This window comes from Mastomys coucha, unplaced genomic scaffold (genome assembly GCF_008632895.1).
Source record: "Mastomys coucha isolate ucsf_1 unplaced genomic scaffold, UCSF_Mcou_1 pScaffold18, whole genome shotgun sequence".
Classification (NCBI taxonomy): Eukaryota; Metazoa; Chordata; class Mammalia; order Rodentia; family Muridae; genus Mastomys; species Mastomys coucha.
Window position 1 is genome coordinate 33,979,778 of NW_022196900.1, and position 13,931 is coordinate 33,993,708.

Here is a 13,931-nt window from a genome sequence, read left to right on the forward strand (position 1 = left end):
AATTCTTCAGTATCAAAATGTAGGCTTCACAGGGTCCTTCATGACTATGGACCACTGCGTCCTCCCTGTTTCTTAAAATGCTACAGAATATGAAAGGCCCTAGAGACCAACTTCCTTGTTTTTCAGGGGGGAACACTCTAATGTGACCTGGACATGTACCACATTATCAGGTAGGTAAGAGCGATGCTGAGGTGCCTAATGATAATACTCATGCTACCTTATACCAGCCATAGTTTAAAGCTGTAATATATAATATACTGCTAGGCTCCTAATTCTCTGTTTTAAAGCACTAACTTCCATAATACAAATAAAGTATTGTACTCTTTTGTCCAAAATTTTAAGTAAACACTGTCACAGGATAACTATAAACTACAGGTTTTCTCGTAAAGCAATCTTACAAGTGGTTTCTCAATAGCTTTGATCTGAGAATGGTATTTTATTTTACTATGTCATATCAAAAACATTAACACATTTTCTCTTAGTGATCTACAGGGCTAGACAACCCAAGGAACTCACTGAGACCGAGCAAAGCAAGCCTGAGGTTGCTGAGAACCGGGAAGAACAGTATGATTCTTCAGAGGCCAGTGTCATACTATGCACCGCTTCTTGGAGAGCCAGGGTCTCACAGTCAGTAATCTGGAAGCAAGGGCTTTGTGAATGAAGGACACCTGGGCTTTAGCCATTGCAACAGTTCTTCATCTGCAGTGACTTTCTGGAGGTAGACCCAGCCAGACTGGTGATAGATCTGCTGTCATCATCCTCTGCCCTTTTCTTCACTTCCCTGGGAAATGGGAGAAACCGATTACAACAAAAGGAAGCTACTTGTTCACTTACCTGTAGAAATTAATTACACTGCCAGTAGAAAATTAACACAGTTTCCAAATGCAAAGCCTTGGTCATTCTATCGTAAAAATATGTCCCATCTGTGCTGAAATCATAGGCTGTCAGCTACAAAGTTCCGAGGAAGAGATAGATGTCTAGATAAATAATTGCAGGCCCATAAGTATATATCTAATACCCATGTACAATGTTTTGTAGGAACCAAGGTGCTTCTAGGGAAAGCTGACACTCAAAGAACTTCTGTGATAGTTTTAATTAAATGTCCCTCATATTCTCACACATTTGAAGAGTTGGTTCCTAGTTGGTAGACTAGGGGGTTGACCAGAGTATTGACCTTGCTGGAGAATATCACTCAGAGCGGATTTTGAGGATTCAAAACCTGGCTACCATTTCATGTTTGCTGTCTGCTTCCTGTTTAAGATTTATTGTTTTAGATATATCTAAAGAGATAATCTACCTAATTCAAGGGGAGAAGAGAGCTGAGGTTTTACCTCAGCTCTGTTTCCATCTCCTGTCTCCATGCCTAACTGCAGCTATACATGTCCACTGGACCCCAAACTCTTCCTTCTATGAAATACCTTTTTATGGTGTTTTATCACAGCAATAGAAGATTAACTCAAACAACCTCTTTAAAGAATCGAGGTTTCCTCTTTCTCAAAAGACATGGGTTGCCTGTAGCCCTTCATCTCAAGGTAGTATAAATTCTACTATAGCTTATGCAAGCCAAAGTGGTCAATTTTAAATATATCTACAAATAAACAACACTAAAGTTGCTCAGTAGAGATGTGTGCATGCGTGCACGCATGTATATATGTGTGTTCATGTACAAGTGCATGTGTTAAATAAAAACTAAGGAAATCATGGATGAGTCAGGAGGACATAAAAAGAGTTGAAACAGGGATAGGTAATGATAGAAATAAGGTAAAAATAATATTCAAGTATGACATTCTCTAAAAATATTAAATTAATAATTAAAAAAGGAAGTGACATTCACGTGCTATCATTTCAGCAGGGAAATCCCAGATTGAGAAACAGCATGCAGAAATGCAAAGCAAGGCCTAAAAGAACTTGGATGCTTCTACACACAAAGTTTGCTGTGTCTACAAATTATTATTAAATTTTTAAAAAAAAAATGAATTCAAGTAGAGAGGTAGTTGAAGCAAAGCCATGAGGATCTTAGCCACATGGGAGCAGCCTGGACTTTATACTTTACATAAACTGCAAGGTGGGGACTATGAGCCAAACCAGAAATTGCAGCTCTCATTATAAAGATTATTCTAGAGCTAGGGTAGATCTCAGGGATGGACAGCATGTACAGCTCACACAAGGTCCAGCCCAGCTCTACAAGAAAGACAAAATTGAAAAGCAAAATCAGGCAACCAAACAAGCACACATACAATGATTAAAGAATGTAGAGTGAATGGGTAATGGAGGAAATCTGAGCACAAACATTTGTCTCCAAGTAGGAAATTGTAACACTCAGCCAATTCAAGAGCTGGAGAGAGTAATGAATAGTTTCAGCAGACGTACAAACACCAATCAATCAACAGTTCTCTGGCAACAAAGCCAGGTCAAGATCAACCTGCATGACTAGTCTTTAACTGAAGCTCTGTGCTATGACTCCAAATTATATACTTAATGTTATTACATATAATGTTAAATTCAAAGCTAGTCTTAAATACAGAGGCGGATGTTCCCAGTCAACAATTGGACTAAGCACAAGGTCCTCAATGGAGAAGTTAGAGAAAGGACTGAAGAAGCTGAAAGACAACAGGAAGAACAAATAGGAAGAACAACATCAACCGACTGGATCCCCCAGAGCTCCCAGGGACTAAACCACCCACCAAAGAGTACACACGGAAGGACCCATACCTCTAGCTGCTTATGTAGCAGAGGATGGCCCTGTTGGGCATCATGGAAGAAGAGGTCCTTGGTCCTGTTAAGACTCAATGCCCCAGTGAAGGGGAATGCCAGGGCAGGGAGGCAGGAGTGGGTTTGGTGGTGGAACACCCTCATGGAAGCAGTGGGAAGGGGGAAGGGATAGGAGGTTTCTGGAGGGGAAACTGGGAAAGGAGATAACATTTAAAATGTAAGTAAATAAAATATCCAATAAAAGAAAGAAAAGAGCTAGCAATTAACTAGACTTAAAGTAATAAAACAACTATGTAAAAAAATAACAAAAATTAACTTAATATCTTATTGAAGATAAACTAGCCTTCAGTTTCTTTTTTTTAATTACATATTTTCTTCATTTACACTTCAAATGATATCTCCTCTCCCAGTTTCCCCTCTGAAAAAAAAAAAAGAAAGAAAAAGAAAGGATAAAACAAAACAAAAACAAAAACCAGTTTCCTCCCCCCTCTCCCTGCTCACCAACCCACCCGCTCCCACTTCTTGGCCCTAGTATTCCCCTACACTAGGGCATAGAACCTTCACAGGACCAAGGGCCTCTCCTCCTACTGATGACTGATTAGGCCATCCTGTATTATACATATGCTGCTGGAACCATTAGTCTCACTATGTGTACTCTTTGGTTGATGCTTTAGTCCCTGGGACCTCTGAGGGTGCTAGTTAGTTCATATTGTTGTTCGTCCTAAGGGGCTGAAAACCCTTCAGCTCCTTGGGTCTTTTCTCTAGCTCCTTCATTTGGGGACCCTGTGCTCAGTCCAATGGATGGCTTTGGGCCTCTACTTCCCTATTAGTCAAGCACTGCCACAGCCTCTGAGGAAACAGCTATATCAGGCTCCTGTATGCCTTCAGTTTCTTAAATCTATCAAAAAGGCAGGTATATGCTATGTTGAGAACACACTGATTATAAAACTGGAAATTCAAACCAAGTCATAATGCAATAAAACTTAGTAATGAAAAACCCCAGTAGATGACTCATAAGAAGTCATCTGTTTTAATAGCCTAAAAGTCTACAAAATTAGCTATGACCTGACTGTCACATGATTGAGATGACCTTTCAATCAAAATGTCTTTGCCCACTAGTTGTTCATAAGGACATTTCTATATATAAGTGTCTTGCCTGAGTATGTTTGTGCACCCACATGCCTGGCACCAGTGGAGACCAGAAAAGGCCATCAGATTCCCTAGAAGTAGAGTTACAGATCGGTGTAAAACACCATATGGATACCAATAGCTGAAGCCAGGTCCTCTGAAAGAGCAGCAAATGTTCCTAACCAATAAACCATTTTCCAGCCTTGCAACCGGTTGTGTAAAGTATGCAAACCTGGTGTCTAAACTACACTGCAGCTCACATAGGAACTGACAAACAGCAATGGCCTTTCCATCTTCACACAATAAAACTAAATTTACCCTATAGTTTGGATGTGATTAAGATATTTTATCCATGTGATTTACTCTGGTTCCATAAGACAAGTGAGCACTGATTACTACACTGTTTAATAGAACGCAGCCTATTACACAGAGACATATTGACTTCTAACACTGGAAGCGACTTTGAGACCATCATATCCAGTCCTCATTTTCATTTTACAGACTAAAGATGTCTACAGTAAAGCAGGGATGTGTGGACGACATCAGAACTTCAGAACTACACAGTTTTCCATCTAAGAAAAGATGTTGGGAGCCAGTGATAGGTTCAGAAGTATAGCACCTTCCACACAAGCCTGAGATCTTAACTTTGGTCCCCAAAATCCAGGTAAAAGGGAAAGGAGAGAGCCAACTCTACACATGTACAGCATGGCATGTGCATGCTCACACTTACACACGTATCACACACACAAACACACACACACGCACATATAAGCATGCATGCATGACACATAATAAATGACGACAATGATGATAAAACATTTTTGAATCCTGAGCTTTTGAGGCTCACTTTCCTATTGCTTTCCAGTATGTGGGCAGCAGCTTGTTGCTATACACAGGTTGTATTGCTTCTCGGAATACTTGTGCCCAGAAGTGTTTCGGATTTTGGAGTTTTGCATGTTTGAGAACATTACGTACATTTTACTAGATGAGGATCCCTCGTTTAAAAAAGCAAAATGAACCTAATCAAAATGCTTTGATCATCATAACAACACCCACAAGTGTTTGAATCTAAGTGTAAGGACAATGCCAGCTCTCACTAAGCCTTGTCCCAGCAATTCCATAAGAAATGTGGGTTCTTTCCTACCTTCTATGTGCTCCAGAAGCTGCATCTTCTCTACCCAGACATCAACATAAAGACTACCATTTTAAAACGTTAAAACCTCCTACCTGCAATGAGTTAAACGCAAACAGTTGAAATCCCCCCCTCCCTTCACTACATGTAACTCGTTTAGACAAAAGAGTTACTGCTCCCAGTGGTGTCAAAGCACATAGTCCCCACTGATTTAATAGATAAAAGTATGGAAATGGCTACTTTCTACCACATGTAAAATTGGCTCTGGCCAAAACAAAAATCCGCATGTTCGGAGACTGTGTTTAAATACCCTAGTTTCTGCCTATTCCAGGTTATATGTAATGTCAGTGCTGCTTTGCTTTAAGCAGGTGTTTTCACTGGCTGAGGTGGGAGTCCTTGGACTGTTGCTAATGCAGAAATTATTCAGTGACACCATGTCTGAGCCTAGGGCACCTTCTGTTCTTTGCCACAAACAGATGTTCCTTGGACCTCTGGAAGACCTGAGGCCTATTGCTTATTTTTTTTTTTCAAGTCAGGGTAGTCATCTTTTCCAAGACCACACTCCAAGCTTTCTGTTGATAAGAGTGTGACTTAATAGGTACTATAAACACCAGTCACTAGTTAAAACATAGCAAGAAAAACCAGATCAGCTTCCACACGAATGACACTTACACAAATTAAAAATAAGCAGAAAAAGAACTGCATGCAGAAAACTATGTATTCATTTGTCCGTAATTAGATATATCACTGTCCTTATTTAGATTTTGTGAGTTTTTAGGTTTGGTAGGTTTTTCTTTGTTACAGCAAGGAATCATGTTTCCATAAGAGGCAGAGTGTCTTAGAGTTTCTATTGCTGCTATAAAGCATCATGACCAAGATGTAACTTGAAAGGGACAGGGTTTATTTTAGCTTACAATTCCACACCATAGTCCACCAGCCAAGGAAGCCAGGGGAGGAACCTAGAGACAAGAACTGAAGCAGGTGCCATGGAGAAACACTGCTTACTGGCTTGCTTCCCATGGTTTCCTCAACCTACTTTCTTATCCACCCCGGACCATTTGTCTAGGATTGGCACCATACACCGTGGGCTGTGCCCTCCCACTTCAGTCACTAGTCAAGACAATGCTCTACATGCTTGTTTACCCGGCATTTTCCTGATTATGCTGTTCTCTTCCCAAAGTATTTTGTCAAGTTGACAAAATAAAAACAAAACAAAAAAACAGTCTAGGGAGAACAACTGCCTCCTTGTCAACTTAAAACACAAGCACACTACTATTAAATCACAACCTTTCCTTTCTTATTCCTCCCTAACTCTCACTATTAGCATAACAATATAAAACATTCCAACTCTTAAAATTCTAAAGTCTTTAAATTCAGACACTTTTTAAATTAAACCTCTTTAGCACATATTCCAGAATTCAAAGTTTCTCAAAAAATAGCCAAGGTTTCTAACTGTGGAATCCTGTGCCTGGGAGGGTAGACACACAGCAAGGCTCATAGACTGAGGGCAGCTACATGCTGAAGCTGCCTCTGCCTTTGATGGTCACCAACAGGGTACTGATATCTCCAAAATGCGGGAGTCTATGCAACAACTGGGCTACATTTCCATCAACAGACTCTCCTTGGCTTTCTTAAGGGACTCTGACCCTGCTACATGGAACTGAACTTCCTCTTCTGTCCAGGACCCTATCAATCTCTGAGTTTCCACTGCAACTGAGGCTGCACCTTCACCAATAGCCTCATTTGGCTTCTCATAATACCAAGCCTCAACTGCTCTCCATGACCCTTTCATGTCTTAAGAACAAGTACCTCCTGGGAGACAAAATCAAATTTGGTTGTCAGCATGAGATACAGCCTCCCCTGACTGCAGACCAGAGATTCTGTATGCAGACCCAGAAGATTTCACTTAATACTAGTCTTTTATTAGTCACCACTAAGTTGTCAGCTCAAGATGGCAACTGTTGATAGTCCCCAAAAGGAAAATGTTTCATTTTAGTGCTTGTGGTCTCTTCTTAAACTCAGCCCCAGCTACCAGAATTACATATTCTCCATTCAAAATATCACATGAACAGTCATGATGGAGTCTTGGAAGAACTCTGAAACTTCCCTCTGAAACGTCACAGTCTGGCTCCTATCATCTGAATTACCCTTCACTTTGTCTTACAAGCTCTTATAGAAAAGTCTATTAAGGTGTTAAGATCTAAGGTTTTTTTCATTCTTTTTTACAATCCTCCACAAAACAGTATGGTCAAGTCTATTCCAGCAACAGACCACTCTTTGGCACAAATTTCACTTAATAGGGGTTTCTATTGCTATGGCACAATTACCAAATGGAATGTGGGGAGAAAAGAATTTATTATAGCTTATAGTTCCAAACTCAAGTTCATCATAGGATTCAGAACAGAACCTGGAGGCAGAAACGAAAGCAGACACAATGGAGAAATGCAGCTTATTGGCTTTCTTTTCATGGCTTGCCCACCCTGCTTTCTTATATAACCCATGACCAAAGACCTAGAGATGGTAGCACACATATTGGAACCAAATCAATTATTAATGAAGAAAGTGTCCCAGAGGTTTGCCCACACATCAATCTGGTGGAAGTCTTGTTTCAGTTAAGATTTCCTCTTCTCAAATAACAACAGCTCGTGTCAAGTTGACAAAAACCTAACCAGGACACACACTAAACAAAAACAATAAATCAGGGAGATAGTACTGTCATGTCTTGGAACAGTTGAAGAACTGACATCCACATATACAAGCCTTCTAATAATGAATTGTGCTCTGATTCACATGCCAAAATGCTACATATTCTCCACACCACTGCCTTCTTCTAATAATTACATAGTGAGCAAGTCAGACAGTGATTCTAACTGGTATGGTATGCAATTTGAAGTTTTAATTTTCTATACCCTATTTGATCAGCAAAAAGTCCTAATATATAGTTAGATTAATGCCTATTGTTATTACTGTTGTGTTTATATTTTGGTTTCAGGGGATGATTCTATTAGTCAATTATTACCTTTCTTGGTGATATTTTGAGAAAAGCTTAAAAAGGCTGCAACTACATCTCATTTGTGTGGTAGGAAAATATTTACACAATGTTCACTATGAACAAGCACAATTATTAGATTTTATAGTAGACACATGCACTTATTTCCTTACCAGCACTGATAGAACTATGCTTGGACGCAGACATTTTAACTGAGTGCTATAATGAAGGAAGTTGACATATCCATTAAGGAAGTGAAAATTTGATTGGCACTGAGATCTTTAAATTTTTAAAGTAAACTTTACCGAGCAAGATGGAGAACAGCTTCCACCACGTTGGAGCCATCTTTGGCACTTGTTTCACAGAATAATGCCCCATAGGTCTGTAGAAAAGAAGCATACACAATCCAGTGAAGGCTTTGATAAATTTTTCTCAAATTTGTTATTATATTAAAAATATTTTTAAGCCAAGCATACAACTTTACTCCTAGCCCTTGTGAGGCAAAGGCAAGCTGGTCTGTGAATTTGAGGCCAGTCTGGTCTACAGAATGATTTTCAAAACTGTCAGTTTCAAGACTTATAAACACCAAATAAAAAGCCACTCTGACTATCTACATGTAGTAGAACATGCCTAGACTACCAGTACTAGAAAGGTAAGCAGATATTCAAATCCAACCTGATGCATAAAACCCTGTCACAAACAAACAAACAAACAAACAAGAAAAAGACAAATAAAAAGTCTACACATAGTAATACTAGGAATAGTTCCTAATCAGAAGATTTCTATTTTATATTTAAAAAGAAAAACATTCATTTTCAGGATGCTTATTTATAATAATCAAGCACATATATCTCTTCAAATAATTTGAGACAGATGAAAATGACAGTTTAAGGTAGCCACTCAGGAATTACATAATAGCAAAAGAGTGTTTGCAGTATTAGATCAGTTGTAACTACTAGGACTGCCATAATTACATAGCAATATCTGGTCTCAGTGAAGGGAAAAAGGATGTTTCTGTTTGGTCCACTGCTTAAGGCTCCCTCCTTCATACTTTCAACCTCTCCCCTGGCACCAGAGCTCCTATGTTGCTGAAGTGAAGTGTTCTCATCCATAGACAACTCCGAGTGGTTGCCCATATATAGTTGCTTATGTTGCTCCTCTGCTTGTAATCTGTAAATGACTCTTTTATTAAATTAGTTTTATTTATTTACATTCCAAATGTTGTCCCCTCCTAGTCCTCCCTCCCTGAGTTCATCACCCTATCCCCCTCCCCTTTGCTTCTGAGAGGGTGCTTAGATACTATTCAAGTGCTTTCCCACAGCAATAAGACACTGCTTAATGTTGAGCTTGAGGTAATCTTCCAGATTTACCTTAGACTATATTCTTTAGCTCATAAATCACTTCTCTAGTTGCCTAAGTCCCCACTGATCTCAGGACACTCACACCTGTCCTTCTAATAGCTAAGTTGCCCTTATCTCACTAGAACTCCTATTTTTGGTTTGATTCTTTGGTAAACACTAAATTGCTTCTAGTTCTGAAAAGTATCTTTCAGGTCTCCCTGTCATAAAATCTCACAGGGTTTTGTACTTGAAGCAATTCCAACAGTTATTTTTGTATGCTATTGTAAACCAAGATCAAGACAAATTCTTTTCATAAAGGACAATTAGAGATACAACAGCCTTGGATGAAGATTCAATATTAACACGAAATTCAAGAGAAAGATTTGGCAACTACTCTGTAGCAGCAAGAGAGAAAAGTTGGCAATAAGAAAGGATTCCACCAAGTTTATGTAAGCAAAGTGACAGGAAAATCTACACAGTTCTCAAAGGCACATGTAGTAGAAACAGCACTGGTGATGGTTATGTATGGCAGGGATGACAGGAAGAAGTAAAGTAAATCTGGAGGATGACAGGATTAAGTCATAGGATGTATAAGGGAGCAGGTTGAAAACTAAGACTGGAGCTAGCAGATGCCAAGCATGCATACTAGTTCTGAAAAAGGCTAAGCAGAAAACCCCTGGTACATAAACCAAAGACGGAAGATCATATTAAAGAACAAAATGAATAAACTTTGTAGATTGAAAGACTGCTCCTGAGAGTAACAAAATACAAGTAGAGGATTATCTCATGGGTGAGAAATGTTTGCAACGAGTGCGATATACAGGATGAGAAATGTCTCCAGTAGACTGAACTACCTAGAGTAAGATCTGTGTCCAAAACTGTTAATGACACAGGATAAAGAGCTTCTCCAACACAATGAACTACATAGATGAAAAGTACTTTCTCAAACATAAGGAACTGGAGGGAAGAGGATGACTGTCTGAACTCAGTGAAGTACACATGTATGAACTGTTCCTAAAACAGCTACCTATACAATGTGAGGACTATGTGTAACACAGTGAATTACTCAAAGTGAAAACTCTTGCCAACAAAGTATAAGGCATATGGTTAAATATTGTATTCAGTACAGTGAAGTATACAGGGGTAAAGACTACGTCCAAAACAATGAACTACACAGGCATGAGGACTGTTCCCAACATGGTGAACAACACAGGGAGAGGAACTTCTCAGCACAGTGAGCTACAATGGGTAAGGACTGCCTCCATCAAATTGTAATACACTGGGGTGAGGACTGTGTCTAACACAGTGAGCTACATAGTGTGAGAAATCTGACTAACATGGTGTCGTACACAGGGTAATAACTGCACCCAGCACAAGGTAATTCACAAGAACTCTCTTCAGCACAGTGAAATACACAGAAGTGATAACTGTTTCCAACACACTGAAACTCACAGACCAACAAGAATCGCTAAAAAGTGAACAGCACTTAGTCGGGACTGTTTCTAACAGTGAACTACACAAGGTTAAGCCTATGCCAGTATGATGAAATAAATATACAGGGTGAGGACTGTCTCCAACATAATGTAATAAACAGTATAACTACCTCCAACAAAGTGAACTATACAGTATGACGATTGTCTCCAAGACACTGGATTACACAAAGCAAAGGCTGACACAGTGAAATGCACAGGGTGAGAACAGTCTCTAACACACATACAGTGGGAGATGACTATCTCTAACACAGTCAACTACATATACTGAGGACTGGCTCCAGGGCTGTCAGATACAGAGACGATGACTGTCCCTAAAACAGTTAATTACACACACACACACACACACACACACACACACACATACACACACACACACAGTGCTGAACAAATCAAAGCTCATACTACTCCACTACTCTAAATGGCATTATGTTAGTCTTTCTCCACTGATTGTGTGTGTGTGTGTGTCTGTAATGAAATGTCCCCCATAGTATTGAACTTCTGTGTCTAGTTTTTATGTTTAGCTTTTGTTTCCTGTTATCGAATACACAGTTCTTCACCTTCTCATAACTATTTGCCCCAGGAGCTCTTTGTATTGATGACAGAAGTAAATATCATCATTAAATCATATTTTCATCAGGCAACCTTGTTTGGTTCTATTGCATGACTTCCTACTATGAGTCAGAAGAGTCAAGAACACAAATCATCTTTCAACAATTATATCAATTACAGGATAACAATGCCCACTTTAGCATTCAGAGTAGACGTGTACCTCATTCTCTGCACAAATCCAGAGCTGCAAGCAATTTCAGATAATTCCTACTAAGCACAATTCTTAAAGAAAGGAACCAGGCTTTCACATTCCTTTCCATTAGCCAAGATACTGCTACACTTCTATCACTGGGAAGACAACAATGTGGAGCTGAAAAATAACTTTTTTTTATTTTTATTTTTTTGATTTCTCGAGACAGGGTTTCTCTATGTACCCCTGGCTGTCATGGAACTCACTCTGTAGACTAGGCTCGCCTCGAACTCAGAAATCTGCCTGCCTCTGCCTGCCTCCCAAGTGCTGGGATTAAAGGAGTGCACCACCACTGCCCGGCTGTAGGGAGAGGTGAAGCTGGAGAGGCATTCGCCATGGCAAGATGGCGCCTACTTCCGCTGTCGACTCCTAGTAAACAACTGTTTGTGCATGTGCGTAGAGAACTGTTTGCGCATGTGCGTAGAGTAAAAAAGATGCCATGTCACGGCCCATCCCAGGGCGTTACATAGGGTAATGAGCTAACAGCCAATCATGGGCAGACACGCCACGCTGTGGGCAGACACGCCACACTGTGGTGTATATAAGCAGTGCGGATTATTGGTTTGATCCTTTTTCCCTATGGATGGAGACAATAAATGTTGCTGCAGAAGGAACCTAGTGTCTGAGTGTTTTCTTGCTGGTGAGATGACTGTGCGGGCTACAGCTGGTGCTGAAACCCGGGTCACAGGGAGAACCTTACAACAACTGGTAGGTTTCAGAACTGCAGGACAGGGTAGGCTCTGAGAGGCATGCTGCTTGATTTTAATTCCTCCGACCCATTCTCAGGGTTAGAAAGCGCAGCCAAAGCCACGGTAATTGTGCTAATGGCGCTTGTTATACATTCTTGCCTGGAGGATGAGAAATGCCCTGCCTCTGTGGCGTCGGGGGCACTTGAAGAGTTACAAGATAACATTTCAGAAACAGAGGGGAGAGTAAAAGCTAGCCAGAATAAAAGGGAGAGAAAAGATGAGAGAATAGAGGCTAGCCAAGAGAAAAGGGAGAGAAAGAGAAAAAAAGATATACCCAAGAGTACAGGCCCTTCTGCTCGACTTGAGGAAGCGAGAGATAAGGGAAAGGACACCCTGGGAGAGAAAAGTAGAGAAAGAGATGGAGCTTCGAGTCGGAAGCTCTTCGAGCCTGATAGCTCTGAGGAATTGAGCCCGTCAAAAGAGGAGGACTTGGAGAGAGAAGTGGCTCGCTATAAAGAAGAGAGGTATCATCTGGATGAACATTTGCCGCCTCTCCAGAATCGAAAGTGAAAGGGAGCGAGAGAGCGAGAGATCAGAGCCGCTGAACGCTTTATGCTGTCCTGCCTGCTCTTCCAAATATGTCCTCGTACTAGTGTGCTAGGAACTCACCAAGATATCATTTTCTTTAACAGCTAACAAAAGAAAAGAAGGTTTTCTGACCTTCACCAATGTTTCAAAGTCCGAGTCAAACCCTGGCTTGAAATGTTAAGCCATTCAAACTATTAGCCTCCAGCGTTGGGGGCAGGGAACCTAAGCTTAACTAGCTTAACAAGTGTTCCCTGGGGCTAACCTCCACTAGCCAAGAAAAATAATATAGTTGAAGAACTTTCTTAGGCCCACCCAGTCTGTAACCAAAACAACAAACTGAAGAGGAACTGTCTGCACCTGTCTTCTAAGCCAAGGTCACCTTAGTCAGAGCTAGCTTTCTTTCAGATTGTAATCCCTGTTTAAGATAAGAGCCGGGTGTTGGTGGCACACGCCCTTAATCCTAGCACTAGAACTTAGATGGGCTAGGACTCAGATTCATGTATGTCTCGCAAAATACTTGGGCCTGGGGGGATACAGTACCAGTTCAGAAGAGATAGCTGCTATTTTAGACTCAGTATGTTTCACATAGCCTCAGAGGTGTCTCAAGTGTTGAGCTGCCAGATTTTTTATTTCTCTTTTGCAATGATTGTAAAAGCCTCATGTCATTTTTTAAAAAACAAATACACTCAGACCTTACACACTAGTGTCTAATCTGTTTGTCAAAAGCCTTTAATCCCAGCACTTGGGAGGCGGAGGCAGGTAGATTTCTGAGTTCAAGGCCAACCTGGTCTACAGAGTGAGTTTCAAGACAACCAGGGCTATACAGAGAAATCCCGGTCCGTGACACCTAAACAATAGAGAATCTTGATATTAGATATTAAAGATTGCTTTTTTTCCATCCCTCTGTGCCTCCAGGATAGACAAAGGTTTACATTCACCCTGCCCACTGTTAATCATCTTGAGCCTGATAAAAAATATCAATGGAAGGTCTTTCCTCAAGGACAAGACATCATAGAGCGAGCCCACCGTATGCTCAAATCATATTTAATAAAACAAAAAGG

The 13,931-nt window shown here is 40.4% G+C and overlaps 1 protein-coding gene across 1 annotated transcript in view; it reads right to left on the reverse strand.

Moving 5' to 3' along the window:
* Positions 1 to 412: 412 nt before the first annotated feature.
* The window catches only part of Rasef (RAS and EF-hand domain containing), a 64,366-nt gene continuing 50,847 nt past the window's right edge, over positions 413 to 13,931 (reverse strand). The window contains exons 16-17 of the mRNA XM_031377680.1: positions 8,267 to 8,343; positions 413 to 781 (exon numbers count right to left, since the gene is read on the reverse strand). Coding sequence (XP_031233540.1) covers positions 676 to 781; positions 8,267 to 8,343 — 183 coding nt within the window. The 3' untranslated portion in view covers positions 413 to 675. The remainder of the gene's footprint in view (positions 782 to 8,266; positions 8,344 to 13,931) is intronic.